Below are 26,016 nucleotides of genomic sequence, written 5' to 3'. Positions count from 1 at the left end.
TATCTCCGCATTTTGATGAATTGGAAGGAATTACTTTGATACCTCTAAAAAGGCAGAAGATACAGATTAAGAATACCGAAGATATATACATATCTGGTTCCATATATGGACTTTCCATAATGAATACACACTGGACTGCCCCTAGGAACAGTCACACAACAGGTTTCCCTGCAGTATCTCCCCACAAGGAAACACTAGATATTCACAGCTGGCGGAGAGACACTCCTTTTAAAGTATGATGTGTCAGCATTTCCTGGAAAGGGGGAATAGCCTTCTCTCAGAGGTGCTGTCCTGAAAGATGCCTTAGGGAAATTTACCTTTATAATTTTAGTTGATGCAGGTGCATCACATTGTACAGTAGTGTGTTACTGTGTGTTGAGGTGGCACTGCAACATAGGTGCTTTGTGGAGGTGCAAATTCAAAATGAATGCCATTACGTAGTTCTGTGAGAAAGGGTCCTTTTGTTTATGTATAATGTTTAAAAAAATTATTTAGCATCACAAAACAAAGATCAGTAACACTTTTTTTTTATTAAAGCCATCACAATATTATACATTCAGGTTGATCCAGGGACTTAAATCACGAACATTAACCAACACATGCCAACAATATTTAAGTGACAAAAATCCCCAGAAAAGGAAAGTGCAAATTCTAAAGGCTATCATACGATATGTGGGTCTGTGCAACCTATAGCATTAATACATGCTATACACCAAATGAAGTCCTAACCTAAAGAAAGCAAATTTATTCAAGCGTGAGTTGTTCAAATGAGTCATGGCATAACATCAATAGTAGGAAATGCACATATAGCATTATTTAACAGTATATTTTGTCAGCATTTGAAACACATAGTGCAGAGAGAGTGTGGTGTTGTCAATTTCCGCCACCTTATATATTTGTATACATATACAGAAATGATAATTAAAACGTGTTAACTTAAGAAGTCTTGCCTGCGAAAAGTGCAGCAAGCATGTGCTGCATCTAAACACAAATAAAATAGTCTAATAAGGCAGTGTAAAGAGCAGCAATTATGTGCAAAGCACAGTGACTTACAAAATTTCATTTTGCAGTGGTCAGATAAGCACACCTGATTGGCTTCTGCAGGTAACTGCACATGACACACCATCATTATTCTCGTTTTAAGTGCCTTAAAGAGTATGCTAGAAATATTACAGTACAATGAGCAACCATGATGTGCGATTACCCAGAGCAACCGGTAAGATTTCAGCTGTTAAGTGCAGTCAACTAAATGAAAGATGAGGTCTCATATGGATTACTGCTCCTTGCCTTGTTGAAGACCACACCAGGTGGCATAACCTCTTCTCCCCAGTTAACTCCTATTTATATTAGCAGAATGCCTGTCACCATCATATATAAAATGACTCTGACAAACACTGCCTAGAGGCAAACCCTGCTGATTTAGGAAAACAGAGCATACATGCAATAATTGCTAATAGCTCTCAGTTGGGCCTTCAAACAAGTCTACTTTTTAATTGAGTTTCCATAAATCAGTTTTACTGTGGGGCACACATATTAAATGTGATCGCCACGAACAAGATGTAGGAACAAGAGTTCCGACAACTGTTCTTCATGTATGCATACATAAAAATAACCCATTGAAACTTTGTGGAGAAGCAGGGCACATCTTAAAGCGGAACTAAACCCATTGATTTAACAGTGTTAAAAAACACATACATTCCCTGCATGCTAGGAATGCTGTCACATTTGCTTGTGCTCCCAACCAATCTCTCAAACCATCAAATGGCTGGTGTCATAACTGATCACATGTGCAGTATCATGGCAGTTGGGGATCAAACATGTGCTAAGGTGACAGCTTCCTTGGCTGGAAAAGATGACGGTTTAGTTCCGCTTTAATGCAAAGGGATTTGTAGCAGCACAGTGCTGGCAAATCTATAAAATACTGCCTTGCATTTCACATGCTGAAAATGTAGCTTTACAACATCCCTAGGCTGCTATTGTGAAGCAAACTTGTGTTAGCTCTTGTGGAACACTTGCGAGCTCTCCATACTGCCACGCACTCCTTGTTCATCAATCAGGTTAAAACAAGTTATAATTTTCCATTATACATAGCTAACCCTTTCCAAAGAAATAGCTGGCCTCACGGTTAGGTGAGAGTCAGCACTACAATAACCATTGCAAGCCATCCCTACTACCTAAGTTCACACTATTAGCTGAGAGTGGCGGTCATCTGGTTCTCAGAAAATAAGCATTTTTGGTCAAATAAAGTTCAATAGAAAATGAAATTATCTATGTTAAACCAAATTAAAATATTATATTTCAAAAGGTCCTTTTGGAAATAGCATTATGATACATCTTTATACATCTGTATCCCCTCTTCCAATGTGCTGGTCTGAACACAGCCTTTTATCACTATATATACACTGTAGAATAAAGTGGGTCTAATGTATAAAAGTGCTACAAAGTCAGGAAATGAAAGGAAAATGATCCTTTTTTGCTGTTCAATATAACAGTACCTGTGTACAGGGGCTGTTGTAAGTTTCCTTTTGCTCCTTATTTCATGTCACTACACAAAAAATGACCAAAGTCCCGAATGTGAATGGGGCCAGAGAGCTTTTGTACATGCATTTTGAGCATTTTTCCACATTTCAGGCTTCGGTGTTTATATTTTTTGTATTATTATTATTTTTAGCCAATGAAAAGCTAGTTACTAGTCAAGATAGAACCTGCAAAATGCAAGTAATGCCTGTTTCCCAAGTGTTCTCTTTGAAGTCTATTAGGGCTAAAATACAACTCTGCCCAACAGAGGTTTTAAGCAATGAGCTTTAAGCACTACTACACTCAGCTGCAAACAGGCACTATTGAATAGAATGGAAATCCTAGTGTTGAGTGTTCAAGTGCTTTTAGTGAAGCTTCAAGCAATGCTTCAGAATGCTCAGGTGCGAAAGGGGCATCTAGAAAGCTCTAGATAACAGCTGTGAAACTTTCTACAGAACACCTTTATCCTCAGAGGTCTGCCTGGATAAAAATCTTCTCTTTGCCAGTTGGCTGGAATTACTATTTTTGCTGTTGGCTGACAGATCTATGCTATAAAAGTAAACGGTCAGTAAAAAAATATTTTCGGCCTTAGAGAATGAAGAAATTGCAATGGGTTTAGGAATATTTGGTAGACGGGAATTGTAGATCTGCCTTCTAAAAGTAAAGTTTTTGTTTTTTTTTAACAGTTTCACAGCTACTATCTAAGGATTGTGAGCCAGCCATGGTATAGGAGAGGGAGCTAAAAACTGCCTACGACAGCCTCTCAGGTACTGTTAGATGGAATAGCAAGAGAAATGGCATGATGGCACAGATACTGTTCCTACATAAGGACCAGCAACATATGTCCCAGATGTAAATTATACACATTTGTAAAGTTAAAATATATGTATGAAGCAAAACTTTTTTTCTGCTTTGTTTTGGACACAGTGGAGATGGATTAGAACACCTGTAAGGTTTTTTTTATTGCTTTTTGTGCCCTTGTTAGGGAGGTTCAGCATCTCGATTTATCCTGTTCATCATTATCATTGAAAGTGACAGTAAAAAAAATCCCAAGTGTTGGGCTGTCCCCAGAAAAGTAATAGAGGGGACATCTTACAACGTGGGCACTTGTTCTGATGACCTAGGGGGCCCCAAGGAATTCCCTTAATCTGCAGGGATTTCTTCTCACTTCCCATTTTGGCTATGGAAGTGAAGGAAAATCTCCACAATGTGACCCAGATGACGCAAAAAAATCTGTCTGGGGTTATGACTCTCTTTTACTCTATCCAAACAGAAAAAAAAAAAAAAAAGTTTTGCCTATAGCTTTAAGTTCCACCTTAATAGTGTATTAAATTACTGCCCACCAGCTCATATAAACCAGGTTTATGGTAAATTATAGGTCACAAAAAAGTGACATTTCTCAATTACAGGCTTAGGAAGTAGAGAAACATTTTTAGATGAAACAACAAAATAACTTTTCCACAGAAATCACTAAAATAACACTGAATTTTATTTACAACTGTCCTTCCATTCCAAGGCCTTGAGCAAACCCAAAACTGTCCATAAAATGTCCATTTTCACTAGTGGAGTCCCCCATCAGATTTGTGATCTGCTTTGTTTTTTTCATTCTTCACCGAGCAGATGAAATATGTTAGTGTGTCCTTTTCATTCACTGGGAGTGTTCTGAAATGGCCTCCGATGATCTAAACAACAAAACAGTAACATACAGAAATAAGTACATTTGACACCGTGAAAAATAGATAAAATAAATAGCCTTGACGAGAATTTTTTTCATATTCAACAATAAGCCAAATGGTACCAATACAATCAAATTAATTTTTTCTATTTGTCCACAACAAAAACGTATTCAGTGCGCCCTGTTAAAGCCCATTTCCAGTTAGAACAATTCTTTTAAGTTTTGAGTTGAGAGCAAAACGGTTTGACCCACCTTGTTTTATGTGACCCCACACTATCATTGTGACACCATGGCAAGGAAGGCACATACAGCAATTAAACCTGCCAGAGTTGCTAAGTTTTTCACTTTTTTTAATAGTTTAGCCAAGTCTTTCTCAACCTTTTTTCCCCAGAGGAATTCTGGAAATAATTTTCAAGTATGAGGGAACACTTGCTAAAAGGGAGTATACCTACAGCTGTACATTAACTTTTGAGTACATGGTAGAAAATTTTAAATGAAGAAATACTGTGGCATACATGTTTCATTTGACATCCAGGACACACACACACACACATATATATATTTTATATCCCTACATTCTGCTAGTAAATTATTTTCAGTAATAAATGGTAGGAAAAAAAAAAAAAAACACAAAAATTATGTCCATGGTCAATGTAAACATGCCTCCTTGCTCTGGTGGCGAGTGTAGGCAGATCAGTATGTTATTGCTCACTGCTGAAGGAACCTTCATATCCAGATTATGACCGGCAAGCCTCACTTGCAAATGTAATTGAATTCTCAGGCGTCCGATTATTATTCATTATATATAGTTATGGGACAACCGGTCTTCTACCTGACTCCTATCTCTACTATATGGGACATTACTGAATGACAATCATCCGACTCTTACATTCCATACATGGTTCTTGCCCCATATGTTCCCAAGTTGCACCTTTAGCCTTTCCCGCCCCCTTCCCCTTAGTGTGTATGTTGGAGGTTGTATGAGCAGCTGCTAAGGTGACGAGACAACATTGTCTTTTTAGTTTGGTGAAGTTATGGTGGTAGTGTGCTCAGCTTTTTTGTGTATATTTGTGCAATGCACATTTGTTTTGTTTTTTCTAATAAAAGCCCTTTGATAAAGCTGCATGGTCCCACATGAAACGATCTTTGTTCGGGGAATGCTTTTCCCTATGCCCATACGTATTGAGTATGAGTTTTGGTGACCACGTCCATTAACTTTCAGCGATCATATGGTAGCCAATAATACTGGGTGATCTTGAATTTAATCCCTTCTATATCAGTTGTTCAGGCCCTTGGTTAATCTTTTTTTAGTCCTTGTATTTGTTAGAAGGAACCTTGGTTGAGAAAGGCTGGTCCACCCACAATAAAACTGCCTCTGATGTGGTAAACACAGGACTCTGTTCTGTGATTGGACATACAGTAGCTGAGCAGCTGGTATCAGCCATAAATCATTGGCTGAAACTGCTAACAAAATCATGCTGTGTCCAATGGCAGTGCACAGAAGGGGGCATGAGCACGCATACCCTAAACCCAGAAGAAAACCAGCAAAGTATTTTTACATTAGCCGAGCCTGCACCTGCCGCCAGCTCGCAGTATATGTGAGCGGGTGTCAAGTGATTAATCCATTCTTACTCTAGCTTATACGGGTTACTTCATATTACAGCTTTTTTGCTTTTGTTAAATAAACCTGTAATGTCACAAGGACAAAGGCCAATAAAAATATAATGACAATTCTTCCAATAATACAAATATACTATGCACCTGTCAGTATACTTCCACATCTCCAATGCACAAACAGTAAACTTACTTCAACAAGCTGTGCTTTATTCAGTCCAGGCCTTGCTTGCAATTTGAAATGCCTCTTATATCTTCTTAATGTGTTTACTTGCAACTGGAAAAGGTCCACCTAGAACATTAAAAAGCTATATAAAATCAAGGTTGCTGCAAGGATTATTTTTACAACTTCTGATTTCATGATACCATCTGAATTTTTTTTTTTTTTTTGAGTTTCTGAAATGGCCTTCAAAACCGTTCCCTACAGAATTGCTTTCCTCACCACAGACGTTCTTGTCACAACAGGAGATAAGCTGTTAGAGAATCTACCTTGTAATTTATGCTTTATTTTATATGACTATAAAACAATATTGGAAAATACAGGTCTAGAGATAGCAGGCTGTTTTATAGCATTTATCTGTTATGACTGAAAAGTCATAGAGTACCCATTAAATGATTTCTAAGACTTTCTACACTTAAGTGCTATAAGAGGGTGTTCAGGTCTTTCTGCTGGGCCAGACAGTTCCCTGCACCAAGAACACATTTGGTTCTAAAGCTCTCTCAGGTTATCACGCTGCCTGTGGGAGAGGACACATTTAATCTTGTATTTCTTACAAAATACAACTGATAGACGGTATTAATGCATATGTCAACCCAACATTTCATATTCCCAATATGTTCCTGCTGGTCCATGTATTTGTAAGAAAAAGCATCCCGTTCTCTTTGTAATGGTTCTTTTTTTTGTGAAAGGCTTGCTGTTCATTCCAGTTTCTCTGCTTTCCTAATACAAATTTACCACATTCTATTCCACCCCCCCTCATCCTTGCACAGCCATTCACTGGGAACACTAGTGTGCTGCTGCTTCTCCTTCCACAGCTCTGTAAATTCCTTATGCAGCTGAGAATAGAGGGTATATGATCACTTATTTAGAAAATAAAAAAATAAATAAAAAAGGTATTTATTTTTTTTTATATCTCTATGCAAATCTTTTGCTTTTCATTTCTATGGGGTTGTTTTACAAGGTGAGCGTTTACATATATTTTAAGCATGTGCATGACACCTATACTACAAGTGTTGTTGTTTCCACTTTCACCAGTGTATTCAAAGCAGCAATTCTCGAACTGGGGGGTGCCGTGGCACTTCAGAATGGGCCACATGTACAAGGATGCCACATGTTCCCATTCAAGCAGCACCATCCTTCAGTGTCTCACAGAGATCAGATAGGAAGTCGGTTTTGTGACAAACCCCTACAGAGTGGCATTAAGAAGAAAATGTAAAATAATAGGACAGACCAATTGTCTCTGCCACTGTGGACTTTGCTGACCATTTTCGGTGAGTCCAAGTATTGTTTAACATGGTGCATTTGAGGCAGACATTTTTTTTTTGACAAAAAGGTGCGTTTTTATAGGACGTGTGTTTTGCCATGTTTTCCATTGATTTCAATGGGGACGTGCAATTTTAGTGTGGTATTTTTACCGCACCAAACCTGCAACAAAAATGCAGCTAGCAGGATTTAAAAACAAAAACAAAATGGACCTGACCTGCAATGGAGCAGTGCAAAGTATTCCATTGAAATACATCATCATACCTTTTTCTTCCGCTTTTAAATGCAAAAGCGTAAAAAAAAACGGATCAGTGTGAAAGCAGCCTTAGGGAGCTTAAACATGTATACATTTCTTTTAGATTTGTACTGACACTGGTTGCAGTATCATCTACTTAAAGAGGAGTTCCAGCACCCACCCCAAAAAAAATTAGAAGTAAGCAGCTACAAATACTGTAGTTGCTGACTTTTAATATTAGGGAACTTAGCTGTCCAGGCATACAGCAGTGTCCTCAACGGAGCTGACTGTTCAACTGACTAACGCAGTCGTCACTAAATGGCGGACCGTGGTCCGAACCCGGACCAAAAGACAGTCCTATCCGGACCATGGTTCTTCTCCCAGCTGAAATCCTCCTTCTCCCGCTGCCGCCCCAGCCTTCATCCCTGGCAGGCAGAAGGTGCGGTACGCCAGAGGGTGGGACCAATGGTAGCTCACAAACCACAGACTTACTGTCAGGACATGTGGTGTTAAATACCATTTATACTGTCAGGACATGATGCAATCCCAGCAATCACCTGCCCACCAACAGGAAAAGCTTAGAAGTCCCGCCCCCATCCAGACAAGCCCACCCACCAACCGCCGTGCAAGTTAGGATTAGCAGGGTTATAGAGAGACTGTGAATGGAAGGGAGAAATGGGACGTCAGTTAGAGGGCTTTTATGTAAAGTGGACTGGGGAATGTACAGAAGGGGGGCTTTGAAAAGAACTTGGAAACAAGAAAGGGAGTTTGTGAAGGGACTGGTATATAAGAAAAGGGGGGGGGGGTTGTGAAGGGAACTAGTATACATGGAAAGGGGGGAGGGCTGTGCAGGAGATTTGGATACAAGAAAGGGGGCTGTGAAGGAGACTTGGATACAAGGAAATAGGGGGTGGCTATGAAGGGGACTGGTATACCAGAAAGAGGGGCTGTGAAAGAGACTGGAATACAAGAAAGGGGGGCTGTGAAAGGGACTTCGATGCAAGGAAAGAGGGGGTGGCTATGAAGGGGACTGGGATACAAGAAAGGGGGCTGTGAAGGAGACTTGGATACAAGGAAAGGGGGGTGGCTATGAAGGGGACTGGTATACCAGAAAGAAGGTCTGTGAAGGAGACTGGGATACAAGAAAGGAGGGCTGTGAAAGGGACTTCGATGCAAGGAAAGAGGGGGTGGCTATAAAGGGGACTGGGATACAAGAAAGGGGGCTGTGAAGGAGACTTGGATACAAGGAAAGGGGGGTGGCTATGAAGGGGACTGGTATACCAGAAAGAGGGGCTGTGAAGGAGACTGGGATACAAGAAAGGGGGGCTGTGAAAGGGACTTAGAAGCAAGGAAAGGGGGGGGTGGCTATGAAGGGGACTGGGATACAAGAAAGAGGGAGCTGTGAAGGGGAATGGGAGGCAAATAAAAGGGGAGGGGGCTGTGATGTGGAGGACTGGGGACACTGAAGGAAAGGAGACACTGTAATGCAAAGGGGGCCTGTGTTATAATGGGGACACGGTCATGTATATGGGGGGACTGTGACGTAAAGGGGGGCTGTATTGTAAAGAATGATGTATTATAAAGGGGTGCTATAAAGTAAAGGGGTGCTATATTGTAAAAGGAGAGGGCTATAATATGAAAGATATGGCACAATATGAGACTCGGACCCCTAATGAATAAAAATTTTACTGACCGGACCTCTGTGAATGTTAATTAAATCGGATTCTGGTGCCGCCATCTTGACTAAGTGAAGCCTTGCGGCTGTTTTCCTACTGCGCATGCGCAAAAGTAGAAGCTTATGAAGAAAATAAAACCCCACATATTCACCTTCATTCAGCAGCATCAGTGTGATGCTACAGCTGTTCCATGTTAGAAAACTGGCCAATCACATGACCGCTGATCGCTCATTTCTCAGTTGGCTTGGTGCAGAGAGCAGTGACTGTCAGTTACCGCACTCTTCCAGCGCCCACTGGAGCTGGGGAGGGGGTGAGATAAAAGGTGGGAGCAGAGAAGGGTTAATTGGCAACAAACTGACCGTAAAAACTATGCCTACATATTGCATTGCTATGATATGACCAGCAACTTATAAATCTTAAGACTACTCAATAAAACTAGGGATGCTCCACAAACATTAATTGCTGTTTGTGTAATATGTTCATTTATTAAAGACGGTAATGTATAATTATCAAGGGAGTACAAATGGGAAGGGTAATATGTGAAGAGCTGGATTTAAAAATGTGTGATTTGCTTTGAAGCGATATAAAGAGAGACTGGGCCTGATTTAGCCATGTGGAAAAGGAGTTAAAGTGAGCCTGTATTCACTGCACACATCCAGCCATGTGAAGATGATATATTTTTCAAGTCCACAGAATCACATAATAAATCAGGCCCCAGAAGGGCATTAGACTAACACTGCCCAGCAGCCAGCCCTAATTAGTATGCAGAGTGGCCTAGTTAAATCACCTTCGTAAAAACAGATTCTCCACTTGCATATATCTGCACATATATGTGGAAGCAATGCAGCACATCAATCTCCCTCTGCAAAGTGTGGTGATAAAGGAACCCTACATAGGAAAGAAATGTAAATTGTTGGGACAGAGTCTATGCATGTGAAGAAAACATACTGATGTCCAACCAATGGTGTGCTGGTGATGGATTTATCTTTGTTTGAATTCAGACAGCACAATTTTTCCCGTTGTTCTAGAACATACTGTATGGCGAGCAAACTGGGCAATAGATTCCTTGCTCTATGGGCAGTTAAGGTGGCCATAGAAGAATCCTCCCTGCTGGGACATTGTATTCTCATAGTACGATTCTTCCTGCAGGAGGTTGCAGCTGCTGATCAAGAAGAGTTTTCCAACATTCCCAAAGTCAATCTAACAACTGACTCCTGTCCAACAGAGATGACCATACACGGATCGAAGCTCAGCTGGTCCCCGCTGAATCAGCCGATTTTCAGTCCATCTATGGCCAGTCTTAGGGCTCATGTACACCACGAGCAGCTGATAAAATGCAAGTTTAGGAGCTTTGGGCATTTTTTTTTACCAAAGCTTAGGCTAAGCTCACAATTGTGCATTGCAGGAACAAGTACAAAATTGCCCATGTTCCCTCAATATACAAAAAACATGTTCTGCGTTTGCAGGCATGCAACAGTGCCATTAATTCTTAATGGCACCTCAATGTACCTTGTTAATGTATTTAATTTCCTCGCACCAAAAGCACATGGTAACAAGAAAAAAAAAAAAAAAACCTGTGGAGCCCTAAAGTTTTACGTGTTTCATTTGCCTGTGAAAAACCAGCTACAAACTTGTGGTTCTAAAGGTTGAAGGTTTTTGACCTTCATGCATTCATGCAGCTCCCCCTAATACTTACCTGACCCTGATCTCAATCCAGTGACATGCACAAAAGCATCGATTCTCCAGGGTCTCTCCCTCCTCATTGGCTCAGACATAGCTGTGGGAGCCATTGGCTCTGCCTGTTGTCAATCACAGCCAGTGAGGAGGGAACAGATGGTGGGGCCGAGCTCCATGTGTCTTATGAACATACAAGGCCAGCTCAGGAGGGAGAACGCATGAGTGCCCCCCCCAGCAAGCGGTTTGCTCTGGGAGCACTTGTCGAAAGAGGAGGGGCCAGGAGTGCCAGCAGGGGACCTGAGAAGGAGGAGGTTAGAGGCTGCTGTGTGCAAAACGATTACACAGAGCAGGCAAGTATGACACGTTTGTTATTTTTTTTTTTTTATTTGTAACTTTACAATCACTTTGAAGCAGACATAAACTCAAAAGTGAAAGTACTTCTCATTTCCCTCCTCCACTTCTGAAGAATTGGAAGAGTCAATTTTTGAAGGGGAGCAGGTACCTATTTTGACAGTTACCCGCTCCCACTCCCTCAATTCTTTTCTAGGTGAGAATGAGATCTGCTTGGGCCATTGGTTAATCAACTGTGGGGAAAAGAACACTGGACTCCATGGGCTGGTAAGTGTTCGTTTCTTAAAACTTGAAATTCCTCTATAATCTCAATGAAAGATCAAAGTATGTGTCTTCATGGCTATGGAGGTTGCCAAGAGGACAGAAAGGAAAAATCCCTGACACACCCCCAGAGAAAAAATAAACTTTTTTACTCAAAACAAACCTAACATCACCAACTACTATTTGCCCCAACACTGGTTGGCCAAGGAAGTCTTTGGCACTCTGATTCTTCCAATCAGCCAATATTCATCTCATGTGTATGGTCTGGTAATATATGTCAATTATTTAACACAAAAAAATCCCCAAGTAACCAGGTGTTTGCAAACAGATTAACTGCCGGTTCACATATATGCGGTTTGAACTGCATCCAATCTGCACGACATGTGAAAAAACATTGCTTCCAATGGTGCCTGTTTACATATGTCCAGTGCACTGGTGATGAGGATTCAGTTTGGTTTGAAAAAGAGTCCTGTCCGATTTCTGAGCAGTGCGGCCTGGTTCAGGTGCGGATTCCAGGCTACTGACTTCTATGGGAACCGCTTCTAAAACCGGATATCTAATCCGCACCTGAACCGGTCCACACTACTCAGAAAGTGTACAGGACTCTTTTTTTTTAAAACCGCATTAAAGGCCAGTTCACACCATAGAAATGCAGCCCAGATGCATTCCAGATGAGTGTTTTTGACGCATTACGGTGCATTTTTGATACCTTCCAGTTCATTTTTTCCCCTCTTTTTTACTTCAATTGAAATAGGGACATGTGCATTCCAGTGTGTTTTTGATACGTTTTACTGCTTTCCAGTACAGTTCTGTGCAGGAAAAATGCAGCATGTTCTACTTTTTCTTCTGCAACTGGAACTGCAAGCACTGATGTAAACTATGACATTGACAACCATATAACTTATTTTCTGTGTGTTTTGGAAGCAGAAAAAAAGCACAATGAAACGCGTGCAGTGTGAACGGGCCCTAATCTTCACCGCCAGTGCACCGGACATATGTGAACAGGCACCATCGAGAGAAATGTTACTTTACATGTCATGTGGATCAGATGCAGTTCAAATCACATTCAATCCGCATATACGCATGTGAACTGGCACTAAAGGAAACACATAAAAGAAAAAATATGTGGCTATTGCAGACCTTATTCTGAAAATACCAGTTTCCTGGTTGCCTTTAACCTGAATGATTTATCAGTCAACGGTAGGTAGTAAAACCCCAAAATATTTGGAACTCCTGATCTGCATACTTGGCCCTTGACACAAAATAATGAAGCCTTTCGATGGACATAACCTTCTGGAAACCAGCATTTTCTAAAAGGAGTGTCCACCAATAGCAGCTCAAATACTTTTCTCAGTGCAGGTTTCCTTTAAACACTAAGCAAACAGTATTTCTTGTTCAAGCCAAGAGGAAGAGAATCATTTTGCACAATTCCTTAGTTCCTTCTCCAAGATCAATTCAACATTCATGTGACTTCGCAATGACAGAATGGTTCCCATTTCCTTCCACTGTTCTATGAAAGCGGAACTCCAGCAAAAAAAAATAAAAAAATACTTCAGTTGGGGAAATATATTTTCACTTTCTGTCCCAGTGACCACCAAGGAAAAAAGGAATTCTGCCAGAAGGGGGGGCGGATCACAGACTTTATGGAAAAATTAAAAAAAAATGTCTATAGATGAGCTCTAAAGGCGTCCACAGAAATTAGATGATTGTTGCACAAATTTGGCCAGTCATGGTAATAGAATATACGATTATTTGCAATGGCATAGTTTTATCTATGCATTTTGGTGTGATATTGTTTTAAAAATTCCTGCTTTCCGTATTTTTATTGCAGTTTTCAGCACGCACACCTTCCATATGGATGAATGGTACCATATGTAACATGCACAATGCAGGCATCCTAATTTGGCACGCAAAGTACTATCCCACCAGCATATCCCATCTAAGAGTTAATGCTCACAAATGCGAAAAAAACAAAAACAAAAACCCACAAAACAAAAAAAAAAAAACCCACTCTTTTTTGGGAGGGGGGGAAATCTCACAGCAACTCTATTATAGCCAATGTGTTCATGCACATGGCAGCATTCTACATCTGCGCTTAGAAATGTACGAAGAAAAGAGTCAGTATCCTGCAAATGGAGCTCAGCGTATTTTCAGAATTTGTGTGTACATTCATGTAAATGTAGTTATGTATAAATCTATTCTAGTTCTTGAAAAAAAAAAAAAAAAACAGAAAAAGAATTTTGCTTGTAAATGCTGTATGCAAGTGAAAGCGAGTACTTTAAATGTAAGCTCTTTGTTGCTATCTATAGCATGTCACAGCTGTTTAGCAATCCCTAGATAACAGCTGCGAAAACGTGTAAAAATCCACTTTGCCCATTTTCGGCATCACATTCCTTTTTTACCCATTAGCTGGAATTATATTTTCTATTAGTCATTAGAAAAGAAAAGAATTGTTCCAGCCAATCTGGAAAGGAGGGATGATGTCATTGTACACAGTAAAAATGTGTAAAAGATGACTTTACCTTCAAGTGGAACTAAACCCTTCTATTATTTTCAGCCAAGGAAGCTGCCATCTTGGTCTCTGTTTGATCTTCACATGTGATCATTTATGACACCAGCCATTTATTGGTTTGATAGTTTGGTTGAGAACAATACCAATGTGACAGTTACATTCCTGGCACATGGCCAGAATGTAACTGTTTTCTTAAACTGTTAAATCGATGAGAATATTCCTGCTTTAAGGTCTCATTCACATGGGTGCAGAGGGTCATGTGTTTGTGGGACTAGAAGGAGTCTGGAAGTGAAAGGCGTTTGTATACAGCCAACCATATACATCAATGACACGCTGCGGCTGTATGTGTGATATAACCAGGGTGGATAAAAATCAATGATTTAAAAAAATAAATAAATAAATAAAAAAATTGGATTTTTTTTATTTAAATCGGATTTTTTTAAATAAAATGCTTTTTGAGGAAAATATATTACCATCCAAAGGTTATTCCATCATGAAATAAAGATTCGTTTTTTTAATTATGTAGAATAAGGCTGTATATGTTTAATTTTTTTGGTAAATAAATTCCATGAATCCATTCACAATGTCATGCTCTTCCAGAGGTTTTTGTAAGATTATTGGGCAGTTTCTCTGCCTACAAGATATTATCACAGATGCTTGGTTTACTTTTGCAGTTTTCAAAACTGAATTTGACTCAGCGGAGATCACATGCCTCTTCTTCACAGCATAAATGTTATAACATGAACAGAGTTAAGAAAAAGACCTTAATCCTAACTTCTACAAACCTATGAATACAGAATCAACCCCTTCAGTGCTAAGTTTTGAGAAGTTCAGTGAATAGAATCAATATTTTTCTGATTGTTTGGAGTGGAATAGATCTGCACAAGAAGAAAGTGAAACGAAGTGTGAGGAGGAAGGGGCTGACAGTCTAAGTTTCTTAAAATATATATATTTTGTTTAGCCAAATTAGTGAACAAACATGGATGTTTGTTTAAGCAAATAACATATGATGTAATGTTATTGTTTCAGTTGAATAAATATGTTTAAATTGTTATTATTAAGGGAATGATTTTTCTTCTTCCTAAGTACAACAGAAAAGTTGTCCAAATATGAATGATTAACCTATTAAACTGGGGATAAAAAAAAACTAATATGAAAAGTTATTCTAAAAATCTTCATCTACTTGCATATTAAAGTTATACCAGCAAGAATTAGTCTTTATGTAGAAAACTATGATTTAAATCAAGCCTTACTGACTAGTGATTTAAATCGTGATTTAAATCAAATCCACCCTGGATACAACATAGAGCGTTTGTAAGTCTACAGGGAAACATGAGTGGCCCTGGACCCAAAATGCCTGGGTGCCTTCCAGTTGCATAAAAACCATATTGTACAGTACAGGGACTGAGATTTCTGCTCTATACATGGCAAGGACTGGGGTGTACAGTAATCTTCCCCCCATGTGAATGAGGCCAAAAAATGTCTAATTTCCAGAGCTTTCTCAGCTGATATCTAGTTATTGACATAGCACTGTGAAATCAGAAAGAAAGCAATAAAGAGCTTACAACAGACTTTGCGCATAAGTACTGTTTGATGGGATAAATATGGTTTATTTTAAAGTTGAACTAAAGGCTTCATTTTGCATAGTGTAAGACAGGTCTTAATGAAAAAAAAAGTGCTGATCCCCCCATCCACACATCTAAGGTGAATGGAGGAATCACTCATGCTATGCTAATGTGTTCTCATGGCGAATGGCGTTCCCTGGTGTCAGAAAACAATGATCAGTGTTCCCGATACAGCCAGTGGCACTGATTGTTCAGAAAAAAACACAACAGGGTGGTTGTACAGAAGCTGATCGATAGATCAAAATTTGGCTGGTTCAGCACTATGTATGGCTGGCTTAAGGAGATCTACCGCTATATCCCAGTCATGTTCTGTTTGTCCATCCATTTCCCATTTGGGGGATTTTCCTTCACTGCCTGTCCCATAGCAGAAAACAGGAAGTGAGAGGAAATCCCTCCAACACGGTGTAGTCCCAGTTGTCATCATTGTCACCCGAACTAGTGCTCCCATGGGAAGATTTCCCCTCTATTACTGTTCTGGGGAGAACCGAAAATTTAAAAATTTATTTTACTTTCACTTTTAATGATCAAGGTAAACATGACAAATTGAGATAGGTGTTCTTTTTCCCTTTCCATTAAATCTAAAACATAAAATGACTTCCGTTATTCAACAAAACAGTACAATTTCAAATGCCTCAATAAAAACTGTCCTTTGAAGACTTGCTACAAATACCAAACCATAAAGTAAGCAGCATAGACCTATCTAGGGATGCACTGACACCAGCGTTGATGCAGATACCAAGTATTTTCAGGAGTACTCATGAAAATACTCCCATTAACCGATGCTTTGCGGTGCGATTTGCGTTAATGGATGCAAATTGCACCACAAAGATTAACATGCGATTTGAACATGAATGTGATTCCTGTCCAAATCGCATATGGTTTCCCTACTGCTCCTGTGTAAACCCAGGCTTGTCATAACCTGAGTTTACACAGAAGTGGTGTGGAAAACCTCCATGGGATGCCTGCAGGGGTTTCCTGCACCACTCTTGTGTGAACTTGGGCTAGGACAAGCCTGGGTTTACACAGGAGCAGTAGGCATACCGTATGCGATTTGGACAGGCATCACATGCTATTCCTTGCGGTGCAATTTGGTATGGGCGAGTACTTGACCGAAAGTATGGGTACTCATACTCACCGATAACAAACCGGTATCTGTGCATCCCTAGTTCTATCACAATAATATAATGACTGTACACTTATTTATTTCAGGTACTTACTGTATATAGCGCCGTCAATTTACGCAGCACTTTACATATATATTGTACATTCACATCAGTCCCTAACCCTCAAGGGGTGTACAATCTAAGTCCCTAACTCACATTCATACATACACATACTAGGGCCAATTTAGACAGGAGCCAATTCACCTACCAGCATGTCTTTGGAGTGTGGGAGGAAACCAGAGTACCCGGAGGAAACCCACGCAGGCACAGGGAGAACATGCAAACTCCAGGCAGGTGGTGCCGTGGTTGGGATTCGAACAAACAACCCTAGTACTGTCAGGCGGAAGTGCTAATCATTTAGCCACTGTGCTGCCCACTACAGAAAAATGGCAACCGGCCACACACAGGACGCCGACTCACTGCAACCAAAACTAAACCAGGTAATGTAAGATGGCTCCATCTCTGCTCTCCACCTGCAGGAGAGGTCCTTCAGGTGCACTTAGATAAAAACATGAATCTGAAAAGTATACCTCCGGAGTATCCGTGTCATGGACTGGGGAGTCCCCTTCGTCATCATCACTACCCTTCCGTTTCCGTCTGTTCCTTACACTCTGAATTAAATTCTTGTGGAAGTCACAAATATAGAGATGCCTTGCCTATAAAAGAAAAAATATATTCTGTGTAAGTAAAAGAAACATATATGTGGGCTATTAACAGATGGATTGCTACTCCTGAGACCAATATCGGTGTCCTTTCATGAATAGACAGTCTCACCTTTTATCTGCTTGTCAAGACTAGGGGTAGGGGAATAAGCTACCATACTTACTATATTCCATGCTTCAGTAGGCTTCCTCTATGCTGTATACTGTGCAGCCTGTCCACAACTCGGAACGGCTGAGAGCAAAAGAGAGCCGGAAGCCTGCTAGAGCAAGGAACAGGGTATTTATTACAGATTATCCCTCTCCCCCTAAAGTGGCTGTAAAGGCTAGAGATTTTTTGCCTTAATGCATTCTCCGCACAGAGCAGGTAAATATTACAAGTTTATTACTTTAGAAAAGAAATGAATCCTTACAACCACTTTAACAAGCATTTGAACCTTGCTGTCTAAGGGAGTTCATCTTTAACCTCCCTGGCAGTTTAATTAGATCAATATTTTTGAATGTCAAAGCAGTACATTGTTTTGCATGGAAATTTGTTGTTTTATATTGTAGGCCTGTAATTCTTAGGAATATCTCACAAATCTGTCCAAAACAAGAGTCTAGTAAACATCCCGGGTATGATAAAAGTTTGAAACACAAAATCATAAATTATAATATAAATAATTATAAAAAACAGTATCATAATAAATTTAATTCAGCAATGTAGTCAAACCAAAAACACTGAAATTTGAAAGAGCACCAAGTTCGCACATCGCTGAGCTCAGTTGCAGAATCGTCGCTTTTGTCACTTTCAGTGTCTGATGATGAATTTCCCCACAAATCATTATCGGTCAATTCTGCAAGTGATTCTAATTCACTATCGCTGTTCTCTAGCTGGTCTAAAACCGCTTTTGACCTAAAGGGACACTTTTTGGATGCCATGGACGGTCTCAAGTTTCCAGGCAGAAAGAACGGTAAAAGTGCAGGCAAAGCACTGGACAAAGCAGTAGGGACAAAATTTAGGTGAAATGGTTTGATACAGTAATGTAATCCTAACAGATTACAATGTATTGTGTTCATGTCATATTTTTACTTTTTTGAATCTCCCACCGGTTCTGCCCCCCTGCGTCCCGATGCTCGCAGGGAAGGGAACCTGGAAGACAGATGCCGGAATTGGCCGGAGGACACAGTCAGAGGACATTGGGGGAATCGCAGGACAAGGTAAGGATCAGGGGATCGCAGGACAAGCACTACAGTGTAATCCCGAGTGTGGCTTGGGGTTACCGCTTTTGGTACTGTAGATTAACCCAGAGTCACACTCGGGATTACCGCTAGGAAGGTTAATGCTGGTGACAGCTTGTATCATGTAATTTTTTTTGCCTATAGTTACAGATTAAATAATTTAATGTTTTTGCTTTATACCGATTTGTAAGGTGTGTGTATGTATAGGCCTTTATTTCATGAAAGTGTAAGAGAGATAGTGTGTATTACAAAAGGTTGCCACCTTTTCTAGGAAAAATACCGGCTTTATGAGCTCTTTCCTAATAATAATATTGGCAACTAGTGTGATGTCTACCTGCCAGGTGACAGCCCCAGTAATAATAACCCCAGGCACTGATCAAACAACTTCCAAGCTGTACTGCCTAACATCTCAGAGCTTGTACTGGGGAGATTCTCAGCTACTGCTAAGTGAACCTTCTGCCAGGTGCTGGGGGAATTCTTCCCCGTCAAAATACAGCAGAAAAGTGCTTTTCATGTTTAACAAACACTAAACCATATGTAAAAAGGAGTTTAAAATATTTGGTCATTTAAAACATCAGTGGAATACTTTGAGAAATGCTGAACCATTGATTATCGCCATCTAATGAACTGCTAGACAAATTCATTCTGTTTTTTAATTTAATTAGTAGCATATTTGTATCCTAAGAAGAAACCTGTATCAAAGCATGTCCTTTTCTTCAGATCTATTTGTATATAAAAATGTGTGCATATACACTACATACATAATAAAAACAAACACACTAGCTGGACAATTGCATTCCAGAATATAGTGTAAACTGATAAAACAATGAAAATCCCATCTGGAGAATGGGTTAGCCGTGTGTGATCACTAAATAATCCAGGCTTGGCAGACCAGACAAAACAAGTTCCCTTTCTCATGCTCCACATGCAACTTCCTCCAGACTGAGCAGAAACCCCAGTCCTTGTACTGGTGGAGGAGCCACATACAGAGAGGACAGCCCAGTCCTTGTACTGGTGGAGGAGCCACATACAGAGAGGACAGCCCAGTCCTTGTACTGGTGGAGGAGCCACGTACACAGGCGATAACCTAATCCTTGTACTGGTGAAGAAGCGACTATACAGCACAAATCCCAGTCCCAGTACTGGTGGAGAGACTATGCACACAGAAGACACCACAGCACCTGTAAAGGTGTACAAGCAAAGCACACAAAAGGCACCAAAACCTCTAAACTGATTGAGGAGCTATCCATATAGAGGTCACCCCAGTCCCTATAGTGCCATGTACACTGGGGACACCACAGTCTTGTACTGGTGGAGAAGCCATGTACGCCAAGGACAACCCAGTCCTTATTCTGGTGGAGGAGTCATGTACACTAATGCCACCTCAGTCCTTGTGCAGGTGGAGGAGCCATGTACACAGGGGACACTCCGTCCTTGTACTGGTGGAGCAATGTACACAGGGTAAACCCCTGTTCTTGTACTGGTGGAGGAGCCATGTACACAGAGGACAACCCAATTTTTGTACTGGTGATGTATCCATGTACACAGAGGACACCACAGTTCTTCACTGGTGATGTACCCACGTACACAGAGGACCCAGTTGTTATATAGGTGGATGTGTAATGTATGCAGAGGACACCTCAGTCCTTATATTGATGTATACGCCATGTACACAGAGTACACTCCAGTCCCTGTACCAGTGATTGAGCTGTGTAAAAAAGGCGCACTCCCACTCCCTGTAGTGGTGAATGAGATGTATATACAGAAGACACTCAGGTCTTTGTACTGGTAGAGGAGCCTTGTATACAGAGTCAACACATCTCACCGTGGATCTTCAGAACAGTGTCCAAAGGTTTAGTAAAGTAATTACATCACAGCAGTAAATTGTGACAATTTTGGGACTTGCAGGACCCCTTCTTCAGGCACTGGATATTCTGAAGATCCATGGTGTACTGGTGCTATATGCTTTGACTTGTATTAATACCGGTTTCCAGCTGACAGTTGCTACAGCACCCACTTGCTTCAAGCCATCTCCAGAAACATTTGCAAGGTGAATATGTTATTTGATTGTACACTGTGGACATCTCAGTCCCTGTACTGGTGGAGGAGCTGTGTACTTGGAGGACACCCCAGTCCTTAATCTGGTAGAGGAGTCCTGTACACAGAGGGAACTGTAGTCCTTATATTGGTGTATAAGCCATGTACACAGAGGGAACCCCAGCCCTTGTACTGGTAGAGGAGCCGTGTTCACAGAGGACAACCAAGAACGTATATTGGTTTATAAACAATATACATACAGGGAACTACAGTCCTTGTACTGGTGGAGGAGTTATGTATACAGCAGAAATCCCAGTCCCTGTACTGGTGAAGAAACTATGTATTGTACACAGAGGACAACCCAGCACATGTCATTTCTCATGCGCCACATTCAACTTTCTAAAGACTGAGCAGAAACTCCAGTCCCAATACTGGTGGAAGAGCCCTATACACAGAGGACATCCCAGTACTTATGCCTAGTACAAACGATCAGAAAATCGTGCGATAATCTGCTTTGTACACAGCTTTCTACAGCCAATCACACCAGTTTATGCTAAATTATCTGTAGGGACAAACATGAAAGTTTTTCTCATATGATACCAGAATGTACGATTTTTGCTTTAATCAGTACAGTATTCTGGAAAAAAAAATATATCGAGAGACCAAGACTGCGCATGCTTGGAAATAAAAGAATACAACACATTCTATCACTTCCAAAATTGTATTCTGTCATATGAGAATTTTTGTAACTTTAGTAACCTATTTTCTATATGAGACTAGTAAGCAAAAAACCAAAACCTAAATATTCTCATCTTGTGTATGAGGCTTTATAATGGTGTATGTCATACACAGAGTGGGAACAGCATTCTTTGTACTAGTAGAGGCGCTATGTACACAGAGGGCACCTCAGTCCTTGTGCTGGTGGAGGAGCCATGTACAGTGGGTATACAAAAGAATACCCCCCTTTAAAATAATCACATTTTGTTGCTTTGCAGCCTGAAATGAAGACAGACACCATTTTTGTTTTATCCAGCTGTGCAACTTCTAACATCCAAGTGAAAGATATAACACCAACAAGTCAGGAAAAAAAATCAAAAACAGAATCACTTAGTTGGAAAAAGAATCACCCCCTCCTAAAAATGACTTATAATCTCAATCATGTGTAGCTAATCACCTTCTCAATGGCACAGAAAGCCATTTGACTTTCAACTGTAATCAGCTGTGGTAATTTTGATTAGCTCAGCAAAAAAAGAGCTTTCCTGGAGCATTTCAGTCTCTTGTAGTGCAACTGAAGCAAACAATCAACTATGAGTCACAAGGCACTGTCAAATGATCTGAGGGATACAATTATGGATGGGCACAAGTCAGCAGACAGATACAAAAAAAAAAATTAAGTTTATTATTAAGAAGTGGAAGGTATTTGGTACAACACAGAACCTCCCTGGTTCCGGATGTCACTCCAAACTGGATGAAAGAGCCAGGGAGAAACTGGTCACAGAGGCCACCAAGAGGCCTACATCAACTCTGAAGCAGTTGCAGGAATTTATGACAAAGAGTGGTCATTCTATGAATGTGACAACAATAACAGAAATGATCCACAAATGTGACTTGTATGGGAGGGTTACAAGAAAAAAAGCCACTCCTCAAGAAAGGCCACACGTGGTCATGACTGAGCTTTGCCAAAATGTACCTTGAAGATTCTGAGGCCACATGGAAAAAGTCGTTATGGTCAGATTAAAATTGAATTGTTTGGCCTCAACACTAAACTATATGTCTGGTGGAAACTCAATCCAGCTCATCATCCAAATAGTACCATTCCTACAGTAAAGCATGGAGGTGGTAATATCCTGTTATGGGGGGGGGGGGGGGGGTTCTCTGCAGCTGGGACTGGAGCACTTGTCAGGAGAAGGAAAAATGGATGGGGCAAAATACCATCAAATTCTTGATAATCTACTGCCCTCTGCCAGAAAATTGTCAATGAGAAGGTTTTCCGTCCAACATGACAATGTCCTAAAGCACACAGCAAATATTACCCCAATGGTTGAAGGACAAAAAGGTGAATATCCTTGCTGGCCTAGTCAGAGCCCAGACTTGAACCCCATTGAAAATCTGTGGAATGACTTGAACACCGCAGTCCACAAACAGTCACTATCAAATTTATCTGAACTTGAGCAGTTCTGCAAAGAAGAGTGTGCAAATATTGCAAAGTCTAAATGTGTGATGTTAGTGGAGACATAACCCAACAGACTAAATGCTGGAATTAAAGCAAAAGGTGGAAAAACAAAATACTGACACAAGAGGGTGATCGTTTTTCCAACTCAGAGATTCTGTTTTTGATTTTTTTTCTGACATGTTAGTGTTATAGCTTTCACTTGGACGAAATACAGCTGGATAAAACAAAATATGTGTCTGTCTTCGTTTCAGGCTGCAAAGCCACAAAATGTGATTATGTTAAAGGGGGTAATTCCTTTCTATACACACTGTATACAGCAGAAATGCCAGTCCTTGTACCGGAGGAGACTATGTATACAGAGGACACCCCAGCACGTCATTTCTCCTGCTCCACATTCAACTTCCTCCAGACTGAGCAGAACACCCAGTACTGGTGAACAGAGAGCACAACCCAGCCCCAGTACTGGTGGAGGAGCCATATATACATCAGAAATCCCAGTCCCGGTGTACAAAGAGGACAACCCAGTCCTGGTGGAAGAGCCATGTATACAGAGGACATCCCAGTACTTACTGTATATTGGAGTATATTCCATGTATACAGAGGACAGCTCAGTCCTTGCTACTGGTTAATGAGCCATGTATACAGCAGAAATACCAGTCCCTGTACAGGAGGAGAAACTATGTACATAGAGGACACCCCAGCACATGTTATTTCTCCTGCTCCACATTCAACTTCCTCCAGACTGAGCAGAAACCCAGTCCTGGTGTACACAGATAAACCCAGTTCCAGTAGTGGTTGGAAATCCCAGCAGCGGTGGAGGAGCCCTGCGCACGGAGGACGCCCCGGCAGCGGTGGAGGAGCCCTGCGCACGGAGGACGCCCCGGCAGCGGTGGAGGAGCCCTGCGCACGGAGGACGCCCCGGCAGCGGTGGAGGAGCCCTGCGCACGGAGGACGCCCCGGCAGCGGTGGAGGAGCCCTGCGCACGGAGGACGCCCCGGCAGCGGTGGAGGAGCCCTGCGCACGGAGGACGCCCCGGCAGCGGTGGAGGAGCCCTGCGCACGGAGGACGCCCCGGCAGCGGTGGAGGAGCCCTGCGCACGGAGGCGGTGTTGTGCCGGATCCAGGAACACACACTGGCCTGGCTAGAAGTCCTCCCAGTCTGCAGACAACACACAAGTCCTGTACATGACATGCAGCCCGCCTGTCCCTGTTGCTCTGTGTGCTCCATGCGGGGAATGTCCCTCCACACCGCCGGATGACACTTGTTCTGCCCCAACAACCTGCACTTGACTGATCGCAGCCAGCAGAACAAAAGCAAAGTCTTCCCCGGCCCCGCCACACCGTACACCCAACCCGCCGCTACACCGTACACCCCCTTCCCAGCACCAGACCGGGAAGCCGCCACGTATTCCCGACATCCACACAAAAGGGGGAATTCCATGCAGAATGTTTATATCCCACTGATAGTAGACGGCTCCCACCGAGCACTGAGCACGCTCCGCGCCCGGGAGCTCACAGCACTGAGCACACAGCCATCGCATGAAGTTTCAGATGACAGGAAGCAGCTGTGTGTGTGATCCGGGCACGGCATTGTGTGTGATCGGTGTGTGTCTGGTGTAGGGCAGGGTGCATTGTGTGACCGGTGTGCAGCCCAGTCTGTGATCAGTGTGTGGTGCATTGTGTTACTGGTGATCGGCGTGTGTCTGTTGTAGTGCAGTGATCAGCGTGTTGCTGGCGATCAGTGTGCAGCGTGGTGATCAGCGTTTTGCTGGTGTACAGTTTGCATAGCGTGTTGCTGGCGATCAGTGTACAGTGTGGTGATCAGCGTGTTGCTGGCGATCAGTGTGCAGATCAGCGTGTTGCTGGCGATCAGTGTGGTGATCAGCGTGTTGCTAGCGATCAGTGTGTGTCTCCCATCAGTCATGCAATGCGGATGACTTGTCTAGTTTGTTGTTGTCCCCGATGGCCGGCCTCCTCTGCAGCCCGAAGTATACAATAGCACGGCATGTCAGGGGCCCCGGGAACACACAACGCCGGCCACTTACCGTCTTGTCCAGGTCGATCTTGACTTTCTTCTGGGAGATGCTCTTCTGGATCCTCTTGCTGAAGCTGGCATTGCCGGCAGGCCGGGTGCAGCGCTCCCCCTCGTCCCGCAGGCAGCACAGTTGCCCGTTGAGAGGACCCAGAGCCCCGGCGGGGATGGCAGCTGTCGGGGAGGTGACCTCTCCCCCACTGTCCCGGGCTAAGTCCTCGGAGGGGAATCCGTTCATCATGGTGTGTGGATGCAGCTTGTCGGGCGATGAGTCGTACGTTCCCCCGACCTACCCGGCATGTGTGTGTGTACAATGTCTGAGACCTTCGCAGCATTACATTCATTGCAAGCTTAGCCTGGCCCCGCCCCGATCGCCGCAAACCCCGCCCCTGTCACTCCCCTCCAAACTCTGCAATATAGCACAACACTGAATAACAAACTTGTCCGGAGTGCAGACTTGGCACACAATGGGAGCACGTTGTTTACATGGCTGTCTGCAGGAATCCCAGCCCTGCTCTGTGTGAGCCATTCTATATACACACAAGCTGGGAAGAGAACAGTCAGGAGCCTATAAAGGCCCATCCAGCTCTGATGACAGGACTACACAATCCCTACTGAATGCTGAGCTGTCCTGACATAGGGATCATAGACGCCGCAAGCTCTGCGTCCATCGTGCGTCTTTGTCATCGCCGTGCATTTATTGGAATACTTTTTTCATGTATTTCAATTCATTTTTCTAGGGTGGCCATACATGGTACAATTTTCTTACTCAATTTCCCTTTACCTTCAATTTTATAATGCAAGGGCCTGCCTGACTGCATACAAACTGAAAGGGTTTAGGTTTGACCTCATATTATCCACTTTCTGACCGCCCTGCAGACGTTCCGACAAAATCACGTATATATATATATATATATATATATATATATATACAGTCATGGCCAAAAATATTGGCACCCATGCATTTCTGTCAGGTAATGCACCACTTCGCCCAGGAGATTGTTACCATTACAAATGTTTAGGCATTCTCATGTTTATTTCTTTAACCGCCTCCTGCCCGCCATATAGTAACATGACGGACGCAAGGTGGTTCTCTCGTTCTGGGA

General features: G+C 42.0%; 1 protein-coding gene across 1 annotated transcript; it reads right to left on the bottom strand.

Annotated features, from left to right (window-relative positions):
• Positions 1 to 511: 511 nt before the first annotated feature.
• SAP30 (Sin3A associated protein 30) lies at positions 512 to 25,275 on the bottom strand. Its single transcript, XM_089684039.1, has 4 exons — positions 24,924 to 25,275; positions 17,320 to 17,445; positions 6,000 to 6,098; positions 512 to 4,199 (listed from the first exon to the last, which is right to left on the bottom strand). The coding sequence occupies exons 1-4, from the start codon at positions 25,149 to 25,151 to the stop codon at positions 4,077 to 4,079; spliced, it is 576 nt and encodes a 191-aa protein (XP_089540165.1). The 5' UTR covers positions 25,152 to 25,275; the 3' UTR covers positions 512 to 4,076.
• Between the last annotated feature and the right edge of the window lie 741 nt (positions 25,276 to 26,016).

This window comes from Staurois parvus, unplaced genomic scaffold (assembly GCF_062004578.1).
Source record: "Staurois parvus isolate SC_StPar_1 unplaced genomic scaffold, SC_StPar_1.0 ptg000334l, whole genome shotgun sequence".
NCBI lineage: Eukaryota > Metazoa > Chordata > Amphibia > Anura > Ranidae > Staurois > Staurois parvus.
Note: the sequence above shows the minus strand (reverse complement) of the source record. Positions and strands in the feature narration are given on the sequence as shown.

What these genes read in the sequence shown, in the direction of transcription:
- SAP30 (XM_089684039.1), bottom strand. Translation starts at nt 25,151, where the DNA reads ATGATGAACGGATTCCCCTCCGAGGACTTAGCCCGGGACAGTGGGGGA. An exon ending in AGATCGACCTGGACAAGACG is followed by an intron (nt 17,446 to 24,923) that starts GTAAGTGGCCGG and finishes TTTCTTTTATAG; the next exon opens with GCAAGGCATCTCTATATTTG. An exon ending in ATAAAGCACAGCTTGTTGAA is followed by an intron (nt 4,200 to 5,999) that starts GTAAGTTTACTG and finishes TTTGTTGTTTAG; the next exon opens with ATCATCGGAGGCCATTTCAG.